Source organism: Nelusetta ayraudi, unplaced genomic scaffold (genome assembly GCF_046127955.1).
Source record: "Nelusetta ayraudi isolate G7.1 ecotype Tasmania unplaced genomic scaffold, CSIRO-AGI_Nayr_v1 ptg000090l, whole genome shotgun sequence".
NCBI lineage: Eukaryota > Metazoa > Chordata > Actinopteri > Tetraodontiformes > Monacanthidae > Nelusetta > Nelusetta ayraudi.
Genome location: NW_027466140.1, coordinates 2,002,836 through 2,022,498, shown reverse-complemented (window position 1 = coordinate 2,022,498; position 19,663 = coordinate 2,002,836). Strand labels below are relative to the sequence as shown.

The following is a 19,663-nucleotide window of genomic DNA, read 5'->3' as shown; positions in this document are numbered from 1 at the left end:
AAAATTGGCTGACAGTTACTGATAAGCTCAACGGCGAAGCGGCATCCAAAAGCATTTGAATGAAAGCCTTAATAGTTGTTCAGATCAGGAATAATGAAGTGACGACGGCGTCGTTGTCTCGCCTCTTGCTCTTGAGAGGAGCGTCTGCCAACAGAGGGGAATTGTGCCTTACAGAGGGGCTCAGTGCAGAAAGCGTCAGCATTCAGAAGTCGGGGAATTTGACAAATGCGGGAAAGAAAAAAAGGAAAAAAGCAAAAAGTCTGGTTCATTTTGGGATAATTGCATCCTTATTTTTTTTTTTTAAAAAAGAGGGGGGTAGGGTAGGGTTAGGGTAGGGTGGGGGATTTCACACACAGGCTTGCGCATGCACGGACTGATATGATGGGTCACGCGCAAACACTTCAATACGAGACGCCTCTAATCTTTCGCACACAAACACAAACGCACACACACACGCGCGCGCGCGCGCGAGCACAGCGGCAAGCGCAGCGGCGAGCGAACACAAAGCGCGGTAGATGAGCCCCATTCTGTGTCGAATTGAAAGCGGCCCCGCAAAGCCAGTTTCCCCACGCCGCCCCCCCACCCTCCACCCTCCTCGGCCGCCGCCGCCGCCGCAGGCGTGCATCAGCCGAGCACGAGCGTCCGCTCGGTCTCCCGGAGTGGCTCGCGTAACACTTGGCCTGCTCCCTCGCCACCGCCTGGATCAGAGAGGCCCCGGCGCTATCATCTCGGCGCTGGCAGCGTCCACGCCGGGCTTAGAATGACAAATTGGTTCGAGGGGGGAGCGAGTGACGAGCGCGCGCCAAGAAATATACTTTGAAGAGGAGGAGTGCGTTTCGGGGGTCCGTGACAAGCGTGCCACATTTTATGTGGTCAACTGTACGAGGGCGACTCGAGCCACGCGCATTGATCCCCGTCCCAAAGACACTCGAACAAGGCGGGAGGCTCTCTCTGGTCGCCACAATGCCAGAGCGTTTATCTCCCAAAGTCACCCGAAATATGACTGGATTAGAGGGCTTTTCGCCGGTCTCTCGTCTCGTGGCCTCAATTTGTGTCCCGCTGCCCCCCACCCCACTTCCTCTCTGAACTAAGCGATGCCACGGTGGTTGTGGTTGATCGTCGGAGCGGTTCGCTGAGGTTGTAGGCACCGGCGACAGTTTAGGAGGCCATCACACACTTCCAAAGCAATTCCTTAAAGCCTAATGTGTGAAAGGATCTTTTGGCATGAAATAGGGGTCAGTGAGAAGTCACAGAGGGAGCAGCGCTGTTGTTTTCACACGGCGATTAAAAGCGTCGACGTCTAAATAAAGAGCAGATCCACGTCTACAAGTTGCCCCCAGAACTGCTCATGGTTCCACCATTTTACCCCCGAGCTCACAGCTGGTATGAGAAAGATTGCAAAATCAAGTGGGATGTCAAACAAACAAAAAAACAGGGATTAACAGTGAGCATCTTTACATGCGCAGCTATTCTCCAGTATTAACTCGGTTAAGATTATATTCCGAGTAAGACACTGTCATGTAAACAGCAGATTACCCAAACCTTTTTTCAGAATAGGCTCGTGTTCTGAGAAAGAAAAAAGGCACATTATGACCACACAGAGGTTTTACCCGCCTCTTCATCCTTCATCCTTCCCCATTTCCACACTGTTCCAATGACCGACTACGAGAGCAAATGCTGACCAAACTGAGAGATACAAAAAACAAGAAGACAAGATATCAAGGTGACGCTGCCAATAGGGGTCCACTTATCTAGCTTTTTCCAGATTGATCAAGTTAAAATAAAAAAAATAAATAAATAACAGAACAGGAATGATCACACAACTGCTGTGTGTTCAACCACACACATAATTTGGTGGTTTGCTGTAATCAGAATTTGGATCACAATGATTGTAAGTTGTGTAGTTTGTGGGACATTTTCTCACTGATAAGAATATTTCACACAATGGGACTTTTAGAGAGATTTTGTTTTTAAGAATCACAAAAAAATATTTTAAAGCACGGAAAAGGCAGCACATAGTTGCATTTCTATTCAAATATCTTGTGTCTTGTAGTTCTATTGGTTTGGAATTTTGTGCTTGTTCACTTTCTTTGACAAAGTGATTTCACATCCTCCCATCGTGATCTGTGACTGCAAGGGTCTTTTGTTTTCTGTTAATAGTCTGACAGCTGAAAAGTATTTTGTTTGGTAAGTCGTGTTAGTTTTCAGTGTTGCTGTGCACGCAGGGTGCAGTGGCGCACCTTTTGTCGGAAGTCAAATATAAAGAAGCACAATAAAATCAGGTCGGCTCCTTCCTCACTTGAAGGCACTGCAGCTGACAGCATTGATTCTAAGTATAAAAGCTGGGAATTGAAAGAACGCAGAAGGTGCTTGACCTGAGGTTTTTGTTTCCTCAGACACTGGGAGCATGTGAGTATGAAAGCAAGTAACATTTTTCTTTAGTTAAATAGAAAAAAAAACAAAAAAATCAGATCAGGTTTGCGACAACACATTTTCCTAATATGAAGTCAGAGCTGTTTAATTGGCAATAAACGCAGAGCTTCGTCAACATTTTCCAAACTATCAAACCCACACAGTGTGAAATCCTGGTCTAGTTAATCTACTACATTATCACACAATTCACAGTACAGTGGGCTGACAAAACCACAGAGGCACAAGAGAAAAGAGTAAGAGATATTTTTTTTCCAGGAAACGACGAAGGCTGCTCATTGATTGAGATGCAAATTAAAGAATTAATCTGTTTATATATTCGTGGAAGTCATCACAGGTATGCTCATGAGCGGTTTTAATGCAAGGTTTTCATTTTATTTCAGTTAAGTTGCATGTGGGCCAACAGTTATCAGTGTTGTTGAAACAGGTGAGCCTGTTATAGTTCAAGGCTGCTTAGATATGAAGGTTGTTGGAAAAAAAATGACATGACACAAGTACTCGACTGCATTTGGAAGTACTTGGCATTTATTCCAGTTTGGAGCAGAATTGGTTTTGAAGCACTTAGTGGGTTTGCGTCAAACCAAATGTTGAAAGTCCTGAGGTCAAGGTGCAGATATTGGCCTTTTTTTATTATTACCTATGCATACCTTAAGAAGCTCTATTGATTTTGTTGTAAAACACTTTGAATAACTTTTGGTTGTTGTAAAGGGCTCAAAACATGTTGATTGAGCATTTGATTAAAATCATTTATTTTAGCAACGAATGGTGTCACGACAGGAGGCACAATCGTTTTCGACAAGAGAGGAACGAAGCAAAGATCTTTGCATGCCATCTTTGAAAAGGTAGCTTCCTGTAAGATGATTTCTTTCACCGACTTACCATTTAAGTTGCATTGAGATAACACATTCATGAAGGTGAGGAGGGACTGGTGACTGTCAGCCTTTCAAAACACAGTCCTTGGTCATTTGTACAATGCCTCAGCATCTGGGAGACTTAAAGAACATTGCATTCCCACCACATTTTGTGCTTTTGGAAACTAATCTACTTTAATGTGGTCTCGCTGTATTAGGAGGGAATTTTGTGGTAAACACAGCAACTTTGGAGGTAGTAATTACAGTGTTTACTGCAGGGTTGTTGGCACCTTGGTCAAAGGCAAGCTGTGTGCATCTCCAGGACTCTCTCATGTAAATTGGTAGCTCCTTTCATTGCCAAAGCAATCGTGACATTGCACCGGTGCAATGCTCGGCCAGCAAATAAGCCATGTCACGAGCTCAGACACAAGGTACGGGGCGTAACCCTCTTCAACTGCCTCTCGAAGGAAACTGGCGAGCCGTGGCGGCTGGCGTCGCCAGAATTTGGTTTGAAGTTGTAGAGCGTTTTACTTTTGTTGTCAAATTGCTTTGCAAATGAGGCCCACCCTGGCACCATTTCAAAGAGCGTGTGCTATATGTGCAGCTTCCTCCAGGCATGAGTTTCTGAACCTCCATCGTTCGGTATGCATATGCAGAGCGCTGCACTAAGCTCACATAGAGGACTGGATAAACATGCCACGCTGCGAGGAAGATGGAAAGCAGCATGCTTGTGTCTTGTCAGCCTGTCTGTATTTTGTTTCTTCACTCCTCAGTTGGACTGACATGGTCTATCTAATAACATGGCAGGTAGACAGTACGAAAGCCTCCCAGGATTTTACCCATTAAAATGATTTTCAGTCACTTTTTTGATTTTTTTTAAAGGGCTTTTTTCCATTTCTTTTTTTATGTATTTATTTTTTCTTTTGCTCCAAGCCACACCTCGTAATGATTTTGAAAGGCGAATGCTATTCACATTGAAATGCTGTGTTGCTTGAAGCCAGATCAAAATAATTGTTTTGATATGTCCTTTCTTTTCTCCTTGGCAGTGACATTAATGGGGGTTGATTTCACAATGAGAATAAAGGATGTTTCAGAGGTTTGCTGATTAAATTGAGCCAGGGATCCCCTGGCTGCCAGTTATAGGAGGTTCGAGTTTGGACATCATGGAAAAGGCTGCACTGAGCAGTACAAGTGTTGCACATATTGCATGCCCCTTTTGATTGCATGTCCACGGCAGCTACTAAATAATGATAATGTGGGACTGAAGCGCTGCATAATAGCCCAAGGCTCAGAAATCACTAATGAATAGCAGCGGGGTGCAGTTTACGCTGTATGCGCCGGGTCTTCTGCAACCTAACTTCCTGCTAACAAAGGCATAAAACAATTGTTTTATGCTCTCATTTTTTTTTTTTTTTTGAATCCTCGATGTCCGTGTCCTGAAAAACATTCACGTTTTGCACATCACAAACAAAAACAGTCGTAGCTTTCAATTAAAATGCATACCAACATGCAATATTAAGTTAATGTCATGTCCCCACTTACTTTTACCATGACGTTTTCTCCCTGTCCAAAGGCCATTATACACTGCACACTGCAGTCATACCGTGGAGGAATCCACAGAGAGCAACAGAGACAGAAAGTGGAAAAGAGAATATATTCGGGGCCACGCATGTACTGCAGATCAAAAACATGGCAGTCACATGATCAAAGGCATGTGATAATCCTTGAACTGCATTGCTCCTTTAATCCCAGTGAGAGAACTATATTTTATAGGGAGGAAGAGGAGGGGGTGTGTGATGATGCTGCTGGGGGAGGGAACAGAAGAGGAATGGCAGTAACTAGCTGCTGGAAAGGCATTTTACTAAATGTAGCTGGCGCTTTGAAGGGAGTCGATGGAGTCGACAGAATAAAGCTTCCTTGTGTGAGTGGAGCATGGGGGCCGCAAGCCCCTGTCCACTCAGCACTGAATAGTGGGCTTGTTTTATTTTTTAATGTCTCTCCCCACCCTACCCCCTTTCCTCGTAGGGCTTGGGGAAGTTGGTTTGTTGAATGTGACCTGACTACAGTATTCTGCATCTGCCATATAGAAACAGAGAACTCAAGCACGGGTTGGGTCAAACAGTCAGTGTACGAATGTTAATTAAAATTGTAGAAGGCAAAGTCGTTTTCGGCAGGGAGATGGTTTGTGTACTGCCATGCAAGTCTATGGGGTCAAAAGTCAACTTTGTCCTAGAGACATGGGGCCACTTGCAGGTTCATTGGGATCCCTCAAGACACAGCCACGTCAAATTTGGGGCTTCTAGCCCATGAGGAACCCCGAAACCCTAACCCTATTCCAGCAGTAACCCTAACCCTAACCCTAATTCCAGCCTTATTACTAACCCTAATGCCATGCAAGTCTATGGGGTCAAAAGTCAACTTTGTCCTCGAGACATGGGGCCACTTGCAGGTTCATCGGGATCCCTCAAGACACAGCCACGTCAAATTTGGGGCTTCTAGCCCATGAGGAACCCCAAAACCCTAACCCTATTCCAGCAGTAACCCTAACCCTAACCCTAATTCCAGCCTTATTGCTAACCCTAATGCCATGCAAGTCTATTGGGTCAAAAGTCAACTTTGTCCTAGAGACATGGGGCCACTTGCAGGTTCATTGGGATCCCTCAAGACACAGCCACGTCAAATTTGGGGCTTCTAGCCCCAATTTTTTTTTTTTTTTTTGGGGGGGGGGGGGGCATGAACAACTTTCTTCCTCCTTCATTCCAGTTGCAGGGTTCAAATCAGTATCTAAGTTTGTTATGTATCGCCGATTGTTATTGGTCAGCGGGCATCTCTCTGGCACGTAAAAACCCGGCGTTGCGTCACCTGACAGTGCTGTGCCAGTGCGAGGGGATTGTGCCGCACCGAGGTCTGCATTACATTGACATAGTTTGTAAAAAAAAATGACACGCTTATTTTAATATCGAGCTAGACTGGATGGCAGGATGTGGCGGACGCATAGCAGCTGCGCAAAATATTTACCTATTTTTCTGAGACGATTCAAAGTTAGCGTCGGTTAAGCTAACAGGCTAATCTACTCTACGTAGTTGTGTCCACGAGCTGCGCATAAAAGAGACTTCCGTGACTGACCAACTGGTTTTCACGCCTGACCACGTACACATTTTTGTTCACAGACACGTTTATTAGTTTGTTCATTAATGTATTGTAAGATGGTTGTGCCCACGAGCTGTGCCTAAAGATAGACTTCCGTGGCTGACCAATTGGTTTTCGCGTCTGACCAGGAGAAATGTGATTTCCTGCCGCTTCTCAACACAACACAGAGCAGACTGAAGAGTTACTGTTGTTATGTGCACTATATCCGGATGTACCCAAGTCAAAAAAGACGAAAATCATAATAACAATAATAAACATTGGGTTTGTCATTGTCTCTATCCTTAGAAAAAAAAAAAAAGATTATTTTTCTCTCTGGGTCTCATCAAATTACAATAACCACCCTGAGCGCTGTGAAAAAAACTATAAAACATCAATATGTGGTGTAATCCAAGGCCCTCTGCTGCAAAATCTGTCAATAGTGCTTTCCTGTGAGATGCAAAATCTTCCTTAACCTGATGTGAACTGGAAAATATATATCTTCCCTTTTCTTTTTAAGCAGTTCTTCTTCAGCCAATTACGTGATCAGCGTTACATTCTTTGGGGTGGTTTCTCGCTCAAAGGGCAAGATGAGATTTTAATTAAAATGATTTAGAAAAACAAATTAAAGCAAAAATGCTTAGAGCCTGTGTGTTAGTGTGTGTGTGTGTGTGGGCACGCGTGCGCGCAATGCAACAAGTCAACCAAAAAACAATCTTTATATTCTCTTTAGCTGGTACCTGGTGTCAAAAATGTTAAATTATGTAGCGACCACATTGTTGTGGAGACTATTCAAACAATGATTTACCTTCATAAATGCATACATGATCATTTTTGTAACACTACCCGTTTGAGGAGAATCTTATCATCGTTATTGTTTAACACACAATTCTAACTCTTCTGTAGCACCTTGGAAGAATCCGGGACATTTTCATGCAAGCTACTGCCTTCACTAGTTTTCAACATGGTTGCAGCTGGTTAATCATGAGTCTCATCACTCTAACAGGACTCAGCCCGCTTCTCATCAATCACATAAATCACCAGTCAACATTGTGTAATTGATGCAAATGTTGATGTCATGCCTGGAGATCTGGGTCATTCTTCCCTCCCCCCACCTGAATTTGTTAACCGTCTTTGCAACGTAGACGGGAGGCAAATTCAATTTCCTGCCTTTATCCCCGAAGAAAATGGCTCAAGTTTATTTGTCACATCAATTACGACACGGTGGTTATATAGCCCTCTCAATCTGTTGGGAATATTTTGTCTGCTAATTCCACCGTCCCAGCAAGGCCCATATATTCATTTATATTTCATGACGTGGTGTTTATACAGTGAAAGCCTGGCTGTTTTGCTCCGAGTTCTCTTGGCTAGTAAGGTGTTCTGCTGTGCTGCAATAAAATATAGATGCTAAGAGTCTGGAGAGTTGAGTGTCTCATCTGTCCTGGTGATACCATAAGGCAGCCATTAATAGTGTCAGGGAGCATCAGACGTACCACAGGCACATAATTGGATATGAGGGCATAAGTGAATGCACCTGCTTCGAAATCAACAGTGTCCTCCCAGGAGGGCGGCCCCTCGGTAGATTCCCATAGAAGTTTGCAGAGGCCATTGCCTTTCCCACTAGATTTTCCTCAGCCACTGCTGTTTACATTTGTTACTGAGGTCATGTCATGGCTTTTTCCTCCTTTCTCTTAAGAAAAAAAAAAGTATATATCTTATCTTATATATATATATATATGTATATATATATATATATATATATATATATATATATATATATATATATATATATATATATATATACATATATATATATATATATATATATATATACATATATATATATATACATATATATATATATATACATATATATATATATATATATATGTGTGTGTGTGTCTGTGTTTGTGTTCATAATGCCTGAATGAAAATAGCAGCCTCAAGATTTCTGCATAATCACAATCACCGTGACCATCTGTTGTTGGCTTGTTGACTTACCTTTTTAATGGCTGTTTTCCTGTATCAAAGCGACGTACTGGTGTATTAACAACGTGATAATCATTTAACCTAAAAGGAAAATGGGAGCATACGTAAAAAGAGGGAGCATATGCTCGGTGAAATCTTTTGACAAAGACGGATTTATCGTCTGCGCTGTGCCAGGGGTGGCAGGAGGAGGGGAAAAACAAAACAGAGTACACCGCGCTGAGCCCTGATGCACGATAAGATGATATTGTCAAGATAAAGATTTAAAACATGACTGCCAGCAAAAGCCGTGGTCTTGGATTATAGCAGGCAGCACAGAGCCACTTGGTGATTGCGGCTCGCTTAGCGCCCTCAAAATACGTTTGCAAAAAATGCTAATGGAGGAAGCGGGGAAATAAGCTGGGACTTGTGTCGCTGAAGATTTGCCGGTAGATGCCCTCTCCTTGAAAACATGCCTCTCATAATGTGTTTTTCTTGTAGAGCGCGGGCCAAACACCGGAGAAGTCTTTCAACTCGCCGCCTCCCATTTGTCCTCATAAGGTAAGCCTCGGCTTTGCATTTGCCAGGAAAGACACCGATTTCTTTGGTTTGGGACAGTTTTGTATGTTTTAAGCATGTACCTCTTTTTTGGAATCAGTTAAAATATCAGCCATCCTGTAGGGCAGCGCCGAAAGAGAACAGGGAGCCCCTGCAGCTTTTATTTTCTGCTCTTTTGTTCCCCCCTGTTAGTGATTCGTTACAGTTCAACATTTTTTTGACATGAATTTAGTGGGACAGATTTATTCAATGCTAATTAGTCCTGTGCATGCACAGTCAAAGTCATCACTTCACTTGGCTGATCTCAAGTCCTCTTCACACACATGCACGCACACACGCACACACACACACACACACACACACACACACACACACACACACACACACACACACACACACACGCACAGTGACTCCAGTAACTTCACCCTTCTTACTTCCTGCTCCCGCTGCATGACTCTCGCGGACGTGATAATGTGCTATGCAGTGAAATTCACACAATTTCAGTTCGCTTAGCACCAAATGTGTCAAAAAAAGAGCCTCTGTCCTTTTCTGGATGAATGACCAGTATGACGGAGAGTGCCTTGCAAGAGTGGACCTTGGTAAAAGGACCCCAATGGAGGGAAGCCGTCTGACAGTCTGTCATCAACTGTTCAAAGCCGTACATGACTCTCCAGCACTGAGGCGCACCTAGCTGTCTGAAATGCTTTGGTGGCGGAGAAGGCTGCAGACAATCCTGCATGTCCACGTGCCTGTCATTTGGAAATCACAGGAGGGACGACTGACTTTTGTCTGTCAGCGCTGAAAGGCGGCGCCTGTCACTCACGTACGGCCTAATCTGCTCGGTTCCTGCTTTTGCTCTTGATGACAAATTACAGTCTGGAGACTTGTAGGACGAGCTGTTGCTGAAAGCAAAAGCACTCAACGTACTCCCCCGCCAGGTGTCAGAGATCACGTGTCTTTGTCCCCCTGTCTTCCCGCCTCGTCCTCATGCTCATCATAATGGACCAACGCGGCGGCTGTGCAAGTGTTTGCAACTTTCAAGATTTTTTTTTTTTTTTTTAGCTGTTAGCAGCAGAACATAATATCCCTCTAGTCAGCTAACAGTAGTCTCCATGATCCGCATCTCAATATGTGCTGCGCATGCAATAGGCCAGCTGAGCTAATTTAGTATGTCAGTCAGCTCGTGAGGCTGCTACAATGAGTAAATGGCAGGATGTGATTTATAAGGGAAAGAATATTCAGAATGTAATAGCTCTCTGAATGAAATAACCCCTCATTCTTACACCTCTCTTCGTCTGCATTGTGCATCCAGTGAAGGTGGGGGCCTTAAAATTTGCTGCTCTGTGATAATACTAAGAGTTTGAGAGGCACACAGTGAGGGAAGCGAGGGAGTCGGGTGCCCTGGCACTAAGTACATATAATTGCTTCTTGACACGTTGGCCGAATTCTGCGGTGCCAGGATCAGAGCAGAGATGATTAACGGCTGTCCGAGTGGGCGGGCACTGCGGGTCATTCAGGGCCTTTGGTTTCCATAGCGATCCTGGTGCGAAGGCCATATATTGCATACTGCTAATCCCAGGGGTATGCACATTGTTAAACCACAATTATAACTCACGCTGAGAGCTTTGTCTGTCTACCGCGAACCCTCCCCTTATTCATTTGCAAGTGGCTCGCTGCTTTCTTCTCCCTTTATTTTTATCCTCAATTTTTCTTAGAGGGTCTCCTCTAGCCTCTAAGATATGAAGTAAAAATCTTGCATTTGGTGAATAATTGATGAGTGGGCTCACCTTGGAGCATCATTACAGTACGGCAGTCGGGCTAAAAGGTGAGGGTAGGATCATATTTCTGACACCAGGCTCCAGGGGCCTGTGGAAAATTGTTTCAGTTTTTCACCAAGGCTCTGCTCCAAATGAACGGCGTGAGTAACAGCTTCTCATTATTAAACAAAGGATAGCAATGAAAAGGGGAACAGTGATGCGTGCGTTCTTCTTTATCCGCGCAAATATTTGCAACGCTGTTGTATAAAGGGAGGGGTGAATGGTTAAAAATTCAACGTCCTGCCTTTGGCGCGGTTGAAGAACCACACCATGTACTCGGTTCGGAATAAACCGCAACCCTGCTCCCGCTCGAAAGGACAGCAGAAAGTGTCCATATTCTTTTAATTTGGATTTGCCCGTAATAAGCATTTCAGCTGCAGGAACGGTGAGAAATCAAGTTTATATTTTGTGTCTTCTTGGTAAGCTCTTTTTTTAAATTTATTTTTTGTCCGACATAATGCTGTTTGTGTCTTATCTGCTCGCATATGCGTAAGAATGTGTGCGCATGCATGCGTAAGTACATGCTATGTGTTCATGTGAACAGTGCGGTCTGCTTAGGTGACAGATGGAGAGGGCATTGATGGGGGGTTGGGGATCAAGAACCTCTGACAGTGCGGGGCCTTCACTGCACCCTGTTTCTGCCAGCTCAGAAATGATGGTGACCAACTAAAGCTGTGCGACTCCGGGACGCCGTTCCACACGTTTTATTTTCCACACAGAATGACGGAACTCCCCTGCTAAATGTCCCTGAACAATGGAAATGATGGCTCACGATCACAGAGATAGACAAGTTGGTGGGCACATTATGATGTCTTTATTTGTGTGTATTTTTTATTTTTTTTCATGTAATTGTAACAGACCGATAAAGCGCTGTGAAGATCTCGTGTGCGGCAGCATTTGGAAGCCAAGGAGAGGCAACCAAACAAGCACATCTTAATGATGATACACTCTGTATAATAAAAGAAAGTCCCCGAGGCAGCCAAACAAAAGGGTAGTCATGCAGCAATTAAGCCGATTTAAAGGCATCAAGCGGTATATGGGTGGTTAGCGAGGCATCTTCCTGGACGTGGATGTCCGAATGCGAGCCCACAGACAACGCGCACACATACACGCGCCTGCGCGCGCATACACACCCACTCGTTTCAAACCCTCTCGCGCACACACGCAGACACAATTCATTTGAGGTAAATGTGATCTCAGAAGACAAGCGGCAACAACCTCCTGGTCCATCAGGGCGGCCCCGGGTTGCATTGGTGGCCATCGTCAAACAAATAATTCTTTGTGACTGGAAAAAAAAGGAAAAAGACAATCCAAAAGGTCATTTGTGACCCCTGGGACCACTGCTGTGCAGCATCTGTCACAAGCAAGCACCGCATGTCTGTGTCAAATGGCAAAAGGTACGGCAGTGCAGCCAGCCTCCCGTGTAATAAAGGGCCACCGCGAAACGTGGCATCACTGCCGCTGCTGCGCCAGCGGAGCTCGCAGGTCTCCTGGTTTATCTGCAGAGGGTCCACTATGTCATAGTGTACCTATTACCGCTCCGGCGCCTCGGGTGGCTGCCCACCTCATGTGCTGCATGCTTAAATATTCTAGAGCCATCATTTTTAGAAAAGGGCACTCGTATTGAGGGAACGCGCACGTTGGTTATTTATTTCACAAAACCCCAACTCCTTTTTTTTTTTTCCAGTGCTCAAGATGGTGTTTGTCACGTGTTGCCGCGCCTTTAATTGTTCATGGAGGATGAGGCAATCCTCGGCTGGGAACAACTGGAAATGACTGGAAATGTTTGACGCTATCTCGCAGCGTTTCCACGACAAGGGGTTAATAGCTTTAAAAATCCGTGGGAAATTGATAAAAGGAATGTAGAACGCACGGCCCCCTCCCAAACGCGCCGCTTGCGTATCTGCATCAGGCCACACCTCTGCGTGGAACAAATCAATACGTTTCCATTTCTAACCAAATTCCACCTTTTGAATGGTGAAATCCAATCTTCACGGACACACCAAGCAGATTGGATATCCCGAGAGTTGCATGAAGAGAAAAACCCACAGGGATAACATTGTTGCCTCGGCAAACAAACAAACAAAAAAAGAGGGTATATACGATGCATATCATCATCCGTGTCAGAGCCGCATGCCGCCATCAAAAATAATTTTGAATTCTTTTAAAGTCGACGAGGCACACGGTGCTGCGCACCAGTCAGCCTGCCAGCTGTCCCCTTTTCCCCTTACTCGCCGCAGCTTATTTCCCTGTGACATCCAACTAAACCAATCAGGGATTTGAGTGCCTCGATTCCAATCAATTACCACCCAAATCAGTGCCGAGCCCTTTGATATAGAATAATTTGTCAAATCAGTGCAGATGGCTTGGGGCAGGTACCCCCTGTGTCATAGGCCGCATCCACATGGAAATCTCTGCCAGGGGGTCTGGGCTGTCTCCATGCTCCCAGACCTATTAATGGCGAGCCATTGTGTGGCTCCAGGATTGCGAACCGGCTGCCTGGTTCCCTAGATTGCTCATGTATAAGCATCTTAGCCCGGCCCGGTGGATAATACCCAGGTCCCAAGGTCCACGGTAATGACTTGGACTATTTTTCGAGGCGAGCGAAATATGACTTTCACCAGGCCTACTTCAGGCGCCCGGTATTGCACAGAGGAGAGCAGAGCAGGGCTCTGAAAATGTATCGCCAGCCAGCGTCCAGATGTTGGGCACCAGATAACGGCCGGTGGAAATGTGCGATCATGCCGCGCGCGTCACACGCTCACAGTGTACGACGTTCAGAGAGTGTCGACGGAGCGTTTTGATTTTTGACATTCCGCGAGTGCTGATAAAGAGGCCGCAGGCAGTGGGGCTTCTAACTTGCGGCTTCGCAGGTGTTCCAATCACTTGTTCACACCAAACCTGATGCTGCATGGGAACCCGTCGGGGTTGCAAGGCGGGGAGTCCCGTGTAATTAGCAGGACCCGCCGCGTGACGTTGAGTTGAGCAGTTTGCTGCGTTCGCTTTGGTTACTGATCGCTGGCAGACATGACCGGCGGTTCGATGCAGACTTTGGAGAGGTTCTTTGCACTGAAGCCTTTAATGTGGTGTTTCAAAAAGGAACAGAACAGATTAGAAGTCCGCCACCGGCTACAATCAATTCGGTCTAGCCGTGGAACTATTTGTGTTAGCCGAGGCAAGTAAATGATTACGTGAATAAACCAATTATAACATCACATGAGGTTGTTTGGAAGTAACACCACACTGGAGTTGGGAACATCGTCTCTGGCACTTGGCCTACGACCTCGTGGCTATGAGCCCGGCACACCCGTGATGATATTCAGTGTGACAGTACTTCCTCTCGGTTCTCAAACACATCATTGTGCCATTTATACTTTTTTTTTTTATGTAGAAATCAGTGCAATTTACTGGAATTTATATGAGCCATACCTCATCTACTCAGATTTCTGGGTTTCTTTTTTTACACTGCGTGGAGAAAGTTTCCAAACATTAAGCACTCATCCACAGTTCGCGGCACTAATGTGTGAATGGTTCGTTTGTTAAAACAACAAAAAAAAGACTTGAGACAAGCCACACACGGTTTTGGTGTGCTTTCAAATAGTAGGTGGATTATTAGATGAGATCTCTGTTTGTTTTATTGGACTCTCTCCACGAAAGAGAGAAATAACAGTAGAGTTAAAGTCAAGGTCTGCATATCTAATTCATACAGTGTGGACATGTGCACAAGGAAATTCTAGATAGCACTAACTAACATCCCACTGGATCACAAATTGTGTGGCGCCTGTTGTTTTCTTCTTGGAGCTGCATCTCAGACGTTTCGCTGCGGCGTGTGTGAAGCTCGGCAAAGTGCTGCTCCTGCCGTAGAGCTTTTTATGGATCCTGACGTCCCACTACACATAACTGAAGGAATGCACAGAATTTCTCTGACGAAAGTGGCCCTGACTGAAACTCACTATTGATTTTTTTTTTTTTTTTTTTTTTCCCCAGTCACGCATTTCTAGTACTGGGACAACCATACAAAAAAAATGCTGGCTTTAAAATATACAAATAAAAACAGAAAACTGTACAGGATTTGTCTCGCATTAGATTCCTTGTCTAGGTTGATGTTTTGTAATTGTATTCGGCATTAGGCTGCGCCGTTAGGTTTCCATGTTTAATGACTTAACAAAGCTTGTGAGGCTTCATTAGCCTGCACAATGGTCTGGGCCAAAGCAGATTGTCTGTAGAATAGAACTCAAAAGTACATCAGACAAAACTTTTGTCCTCAGGTGATCTTGTGCGTCAAAACACAAAATTAATAATAACTAACGGCATACATAAATATGTATGTATAGCTTAAGAAATATTTGACATCTAAATCTTTTGATTCATAGATGAACCATTTATCATGAAACTTCACCGGTTGGCTCTGGGTTATAAAATAGTTTATTTTAATGATTTTTCTTTTTCCGCAAACTAAGTACTCTTCAATACTGCTGCATTTCAGCAATGTATCAGGGCCTTTTATTTTTTCCTCCCTCTCGTCATAAATCAGCCCCGTGCTGTGTTGGGTGACATGGACACCGAGCCTTAATTCTTTGTGCTGGACAAAGTTCCCTCCCGTGTTCGATATGTGTTCCGGAAGACTCTCTCTCTTGATCACGAGGCACAAGTGTCCCTGTCTCAGAAGACAAATTGGAAAAGAAAAACAAATCTTCAGAATGCTACAAAAGTACTCAATGACCCCAGGAACGCTATCTGAAACTGCTCCAGCATTAAAACTTTTGTTCGTTCAAGGCACAAGCAGGGCCAAGAGGTCAAGCAACAGCGGGGCAAAGATTAACTGCTTCACTAATGTGTTTGCTCCCACGTTTCCTATGTTGTGCTTTTGTCACTGGCAGGCCACCGTGTTTGAACATCGATCTTCGGGAAGTGTCCCAATGCTCCTCTCTTCATCAGCTCACAGTTCGCAGGCGCTCATACAAGCAACGCTTTCACTGCTCCAGCTTTCGATACAGCTGTATTTCTAATTCATACTTAAAGGAATATGCCAATCTAAAAACTATAATTTCACTCCCTTTGAAACTCACTAACTGAACTACTTCTCTCTGTAGAGACCCTGACATTTTCTAATCCATGTGACTGTTCTGGGGTTTCGCAGATAGAAAGAATTCCATGTTTTCCATGGTAGATGAACATTCAGAAGACGAACATAAAATCTATCCATCATGCTTCTGTGGTGTTTTTCCAGTTCGCCAGGAGGGTGTTCATCTCCTCTCTGCTTAAGTCCTCAGACATGTTAACATTTCTAGTATTCTGGAGTGTTTGAAGTAACTTTAAACAAGTGAGCCTCTTTTCAGCTTGCGTCGGGGCATGTAAAGACTGGCAGCTGTCTTCTTCTTTTCTTGTGCATCTCTTATTTTCACTGAAACTCTGCAACATGAGTCTATTGGTTGCAAATATTTCCATTTGTGAAACTCTAGAAGTGTTACATGGTTGAAGAAATGTTGCGAAAATGTCAATAAATTATTGAAGAGCAAATGGAGAGAATTTTGTTTTGGTGTAAATGTTCCCTTTAAAAACGGTCTCATACCTGTTTGGAAGCTGGGAGGAGTGCACATTTTGGTTTTTAATCAAACCTAAAGACTGTGTGACTAGAAAACGGTCAAATTAAGCAGAACAGATGTCAGGAATCTTCTTCGGAGAGGAGTCTCTTGACGTGTCTGTTTATTATCTCTGCACTTAGTTTGCGTAAATCATTCCACTCACCTTTTTTTGTCTGTGCCAAAAGGTTGTTTTTCAAATAGTCAGTAGCGAATCCTGATTTTACACCCAGAACTGAAAAAAAGACCCCTCAAATTTTATTTATTTTATTATTTTATTTATTTACTCGGCGACACAGATTTCATGATCTCTGAAATGTCTGGTGTGACTTTAGACAGCGGAGAGGAAATGAGGCAGCGGAATAACGAGAAGAAAAGAGGGAAATTGTAGCCCGGAAATGATTACAAGCGTGTAAGCTCTTCAGGCAGGAACAAGCTGCATTGCTCGGGATATTTTTCTCACCCTTCGCCTTTTAATATTTCACAGTGGCATCGTCTTTGGAGACGTAAGTCATACTGAGTGAATGTGACCCGCCATGCTGAAAAGGCAGAAATATGGGGAAGTGGAGGTGGTGGGGGGTTTGAAAAATAAAATGAAAAAAATAACCAGCCGATGACCTTATTACACTCGGTACGTACCGTGCCGTAGTGATATTGCCCTTATTTGTCATTATTACCACCCACTATTACTGCGAGTGGGAGGAATATCAATTTGACAAAGAGGGACTCTGACTAAATGTTAAGCCCCTCTCCCCATCACGGGTGACACATCCCCACTGTTTTGTGGTGGGGCGCAGAGCCGCTTGTGCCGTAATAAGGCATTTACCAATGCAGAGTAGCACTGTGCACGGTGAGAACATATGTTAATGCGCTTGGCTGTGGCCAGAGAAACAGCAAGAGGTTTGGAGAGGCGGGTGAGCGGAAAAAAAAAACAAAAAAAAAAAAACAAACTGTGGCCTCCTGGTGCATACATTTTCCTTTTTGTAGAAAGATATTAATACTCGGAGCTTGTGATTGGTGCTCAGAGGTGGAAGGGGGGCAAAATTAACCCGGCAGCAAGAGGAAGTTTGTTTTGGCGGCGGTGACGGACCCCTGATTGGGCGACGCTGACGGAAAAGGCAGCTCTGCTCCTTTGAGTTGCATCAGTGGCACACTTCTAACTGACTGGGCTGACAGGGAAATCTGACATCAACATATTTGAGGGAGAGACGAGCGGAGCAAATGGGGGATACGACTGTGAGCCTTGTCTCTGCGCTTTATCAATGTTTTATCAAGACTGCGCCACTGGTGTGGCACCAAGGATTGTGTCTGTGTTCCATGTCAGGAGTTGACACTCGCGCTGCATATTTAAAGCAAGTTGTCAGCCGGAGGAGAATGCTTAATAGAATGCACGCCTTATATACAACGAAAGATCAGGACGTGCGATGGATGAACCAAATCCCGATCTGGGATTTAATCTTTTTGTCTTGAGATTGAAGGGAAGACTCCAGCAAAAGTCTGTTGATTCTTGACAAGGGTTTGCGGCAAGCTCAAAAGATAAGTGAGTAACCAACGCTCTTGGCTGTTCAATTTCTTTATGAACTTTGCCTGTCTCGGAGAAAATAGCATTAAGAGACTCTAAACTATATACAGCTAAATATTGAATTATCTTATTTTCTTCAGTGGTCAGAATGGCCATTGGCCACTTTTTTATTTTATTTTTTCTGTACTATCAAAAATGAAATAAAAATCATGTTCTTATTATAAGGCATGGTGATAGCTAGACTCCTATTTGATTGCAAATGTATCAGACCACAATCAACAACAACAAAAAAAGCAAACATGCTTTGGAGTAAATTAGATGAGATCTGAGGATGAGATTGCTCCTAGATCCACTGAAGTCTTGCTTTCAAAGTGTGGAGGTGTATCTCTGTTAGTTTGAGCAGGTGTGAACATAATAATCACACTGTGATCATGAAGAAGAGTCAGTTCCATTCCATTTCAACTCAACAGCATCACGTCTGAGATGTTTTTGTTAAGTCGTACTGCTTAGCTTTTGTATTTTGACTTCCAGCTTTATTGTGAAAAGTTAACCTTCCTCTCAGGTCAGGTTACTTGGTCTTTCTTCTCACGTGTTTGCCGCTGGTCTGATTGCTTCCACCTGTTCCCATTAGTTTGTATAGATGTGGTCTGCATTTCCCTTTGTCCTGTGCCAGTTCCTCTTGTCCTCTGTGTCAGTGAAATTGTCGCTACTGCATTCCTTTTGTCCTATAACGCTTTGTACTTTTTCTGTCTTACCCATGGTTTGTTATTTTGGACTTTTTCCTTTATTATGTGATACTTTTTTTTTTATGGTCTTGTAGCGCCGCTTGCTGCCGTCTTCATTTAAACCTGTTCAGCAGCTGCTCACTGTCTATTGTCACAATTTCTAGCATCCAGTAAACTTATCCCGCTTATCCCCAAATGTCAGTGAGGAGTTTCATCTCCCCTCTGCACCAGTCTCAACAAACTCCATCCAGTTTGTTCTTGTTGTCGTCATGATACCATCCCTTAATGCAAAGCGCTGGTGGCACATTGTCTTAAGTGTGAGGGAATCCCTGTGAGGGCGCACACCCGCGTTTTGTTTTCCAGAAATTACATTTTCTGCGTCTTCCTCTGTATCCACTCATGTCTTAGCCTGTTTTTTGTGTTGGGTCAACCGTTATTCCAGAAAGACATTTATCCCACTGGGGTCTTTGAACTTCTTTGTGTCTACTTATCTTTGTGCGTGGCATTGCACAAAAAAATGATTTCCACCATTAAAAGAAATACTGCTAATGATCACACCTTTTTCACTTAATAGCAATATCCGAACTCTACAGAGGGGCTTGGATGTGTAATAAATTTAAAAAAAATGATAATTGTAGCTGCGGAAATTAGTCCAGTTAGCTTATTATTGTGAAGTTTCCCCATTTCATAAAATAACTGTGCTGCTTTGCGTCTGAACAATGTTACCCATAATTAAAACAGATTGAAATGGCTGCTGCCGCTGCGACTTGAAGTGGTCAAATTAGCAAGTATTTACTCCTTTATTTTTCCTCTGTTTGTATGTGTTTCAAGACAAATAAGTAAATAATAATAATAATAATAATAATAATAATAATAATAATAATAATAATCTACTGATTCTTTAATATTCAATACACGTCTGCAGCGTTGTACATTACAAGGTAATTTCTCCATTCATTTACAAAACGCGGTGTAGGTTAGCCATTAACGAAAAATAAAACGTATTTTTGCAACCATTGACACCTGGCTGTCTCAAGAAAGAGCGCAAGTAAATAAGTTAGTGGGGAAAACAGCAGATTGTGTTATT

At 43.8% G+C, this 19,663-nt stretch overlaps 1 protein-coding gene across 1 annotated transcript in view; it reads left to right on the top strand.

Moving 5' to 3' along the window:
• The window catches only part of pcdh11 (protocadherin 11), a 128,668-nt gene that overhangs the window by 40,451 nt on the left and 68,554 nt on the right, over positions 1-19,663 (top strand). The window contains exon 3 of the mRNA XM_076046338.1: positions 8,874-8,933. Within this exon, the coding sequence (XP_075902453.1) occupies positions 8,874-8,933 (60 nt within the window). The remainder of the gene's footprint in view (positions 1-8,873; positions 8,934-19,663) is intronic.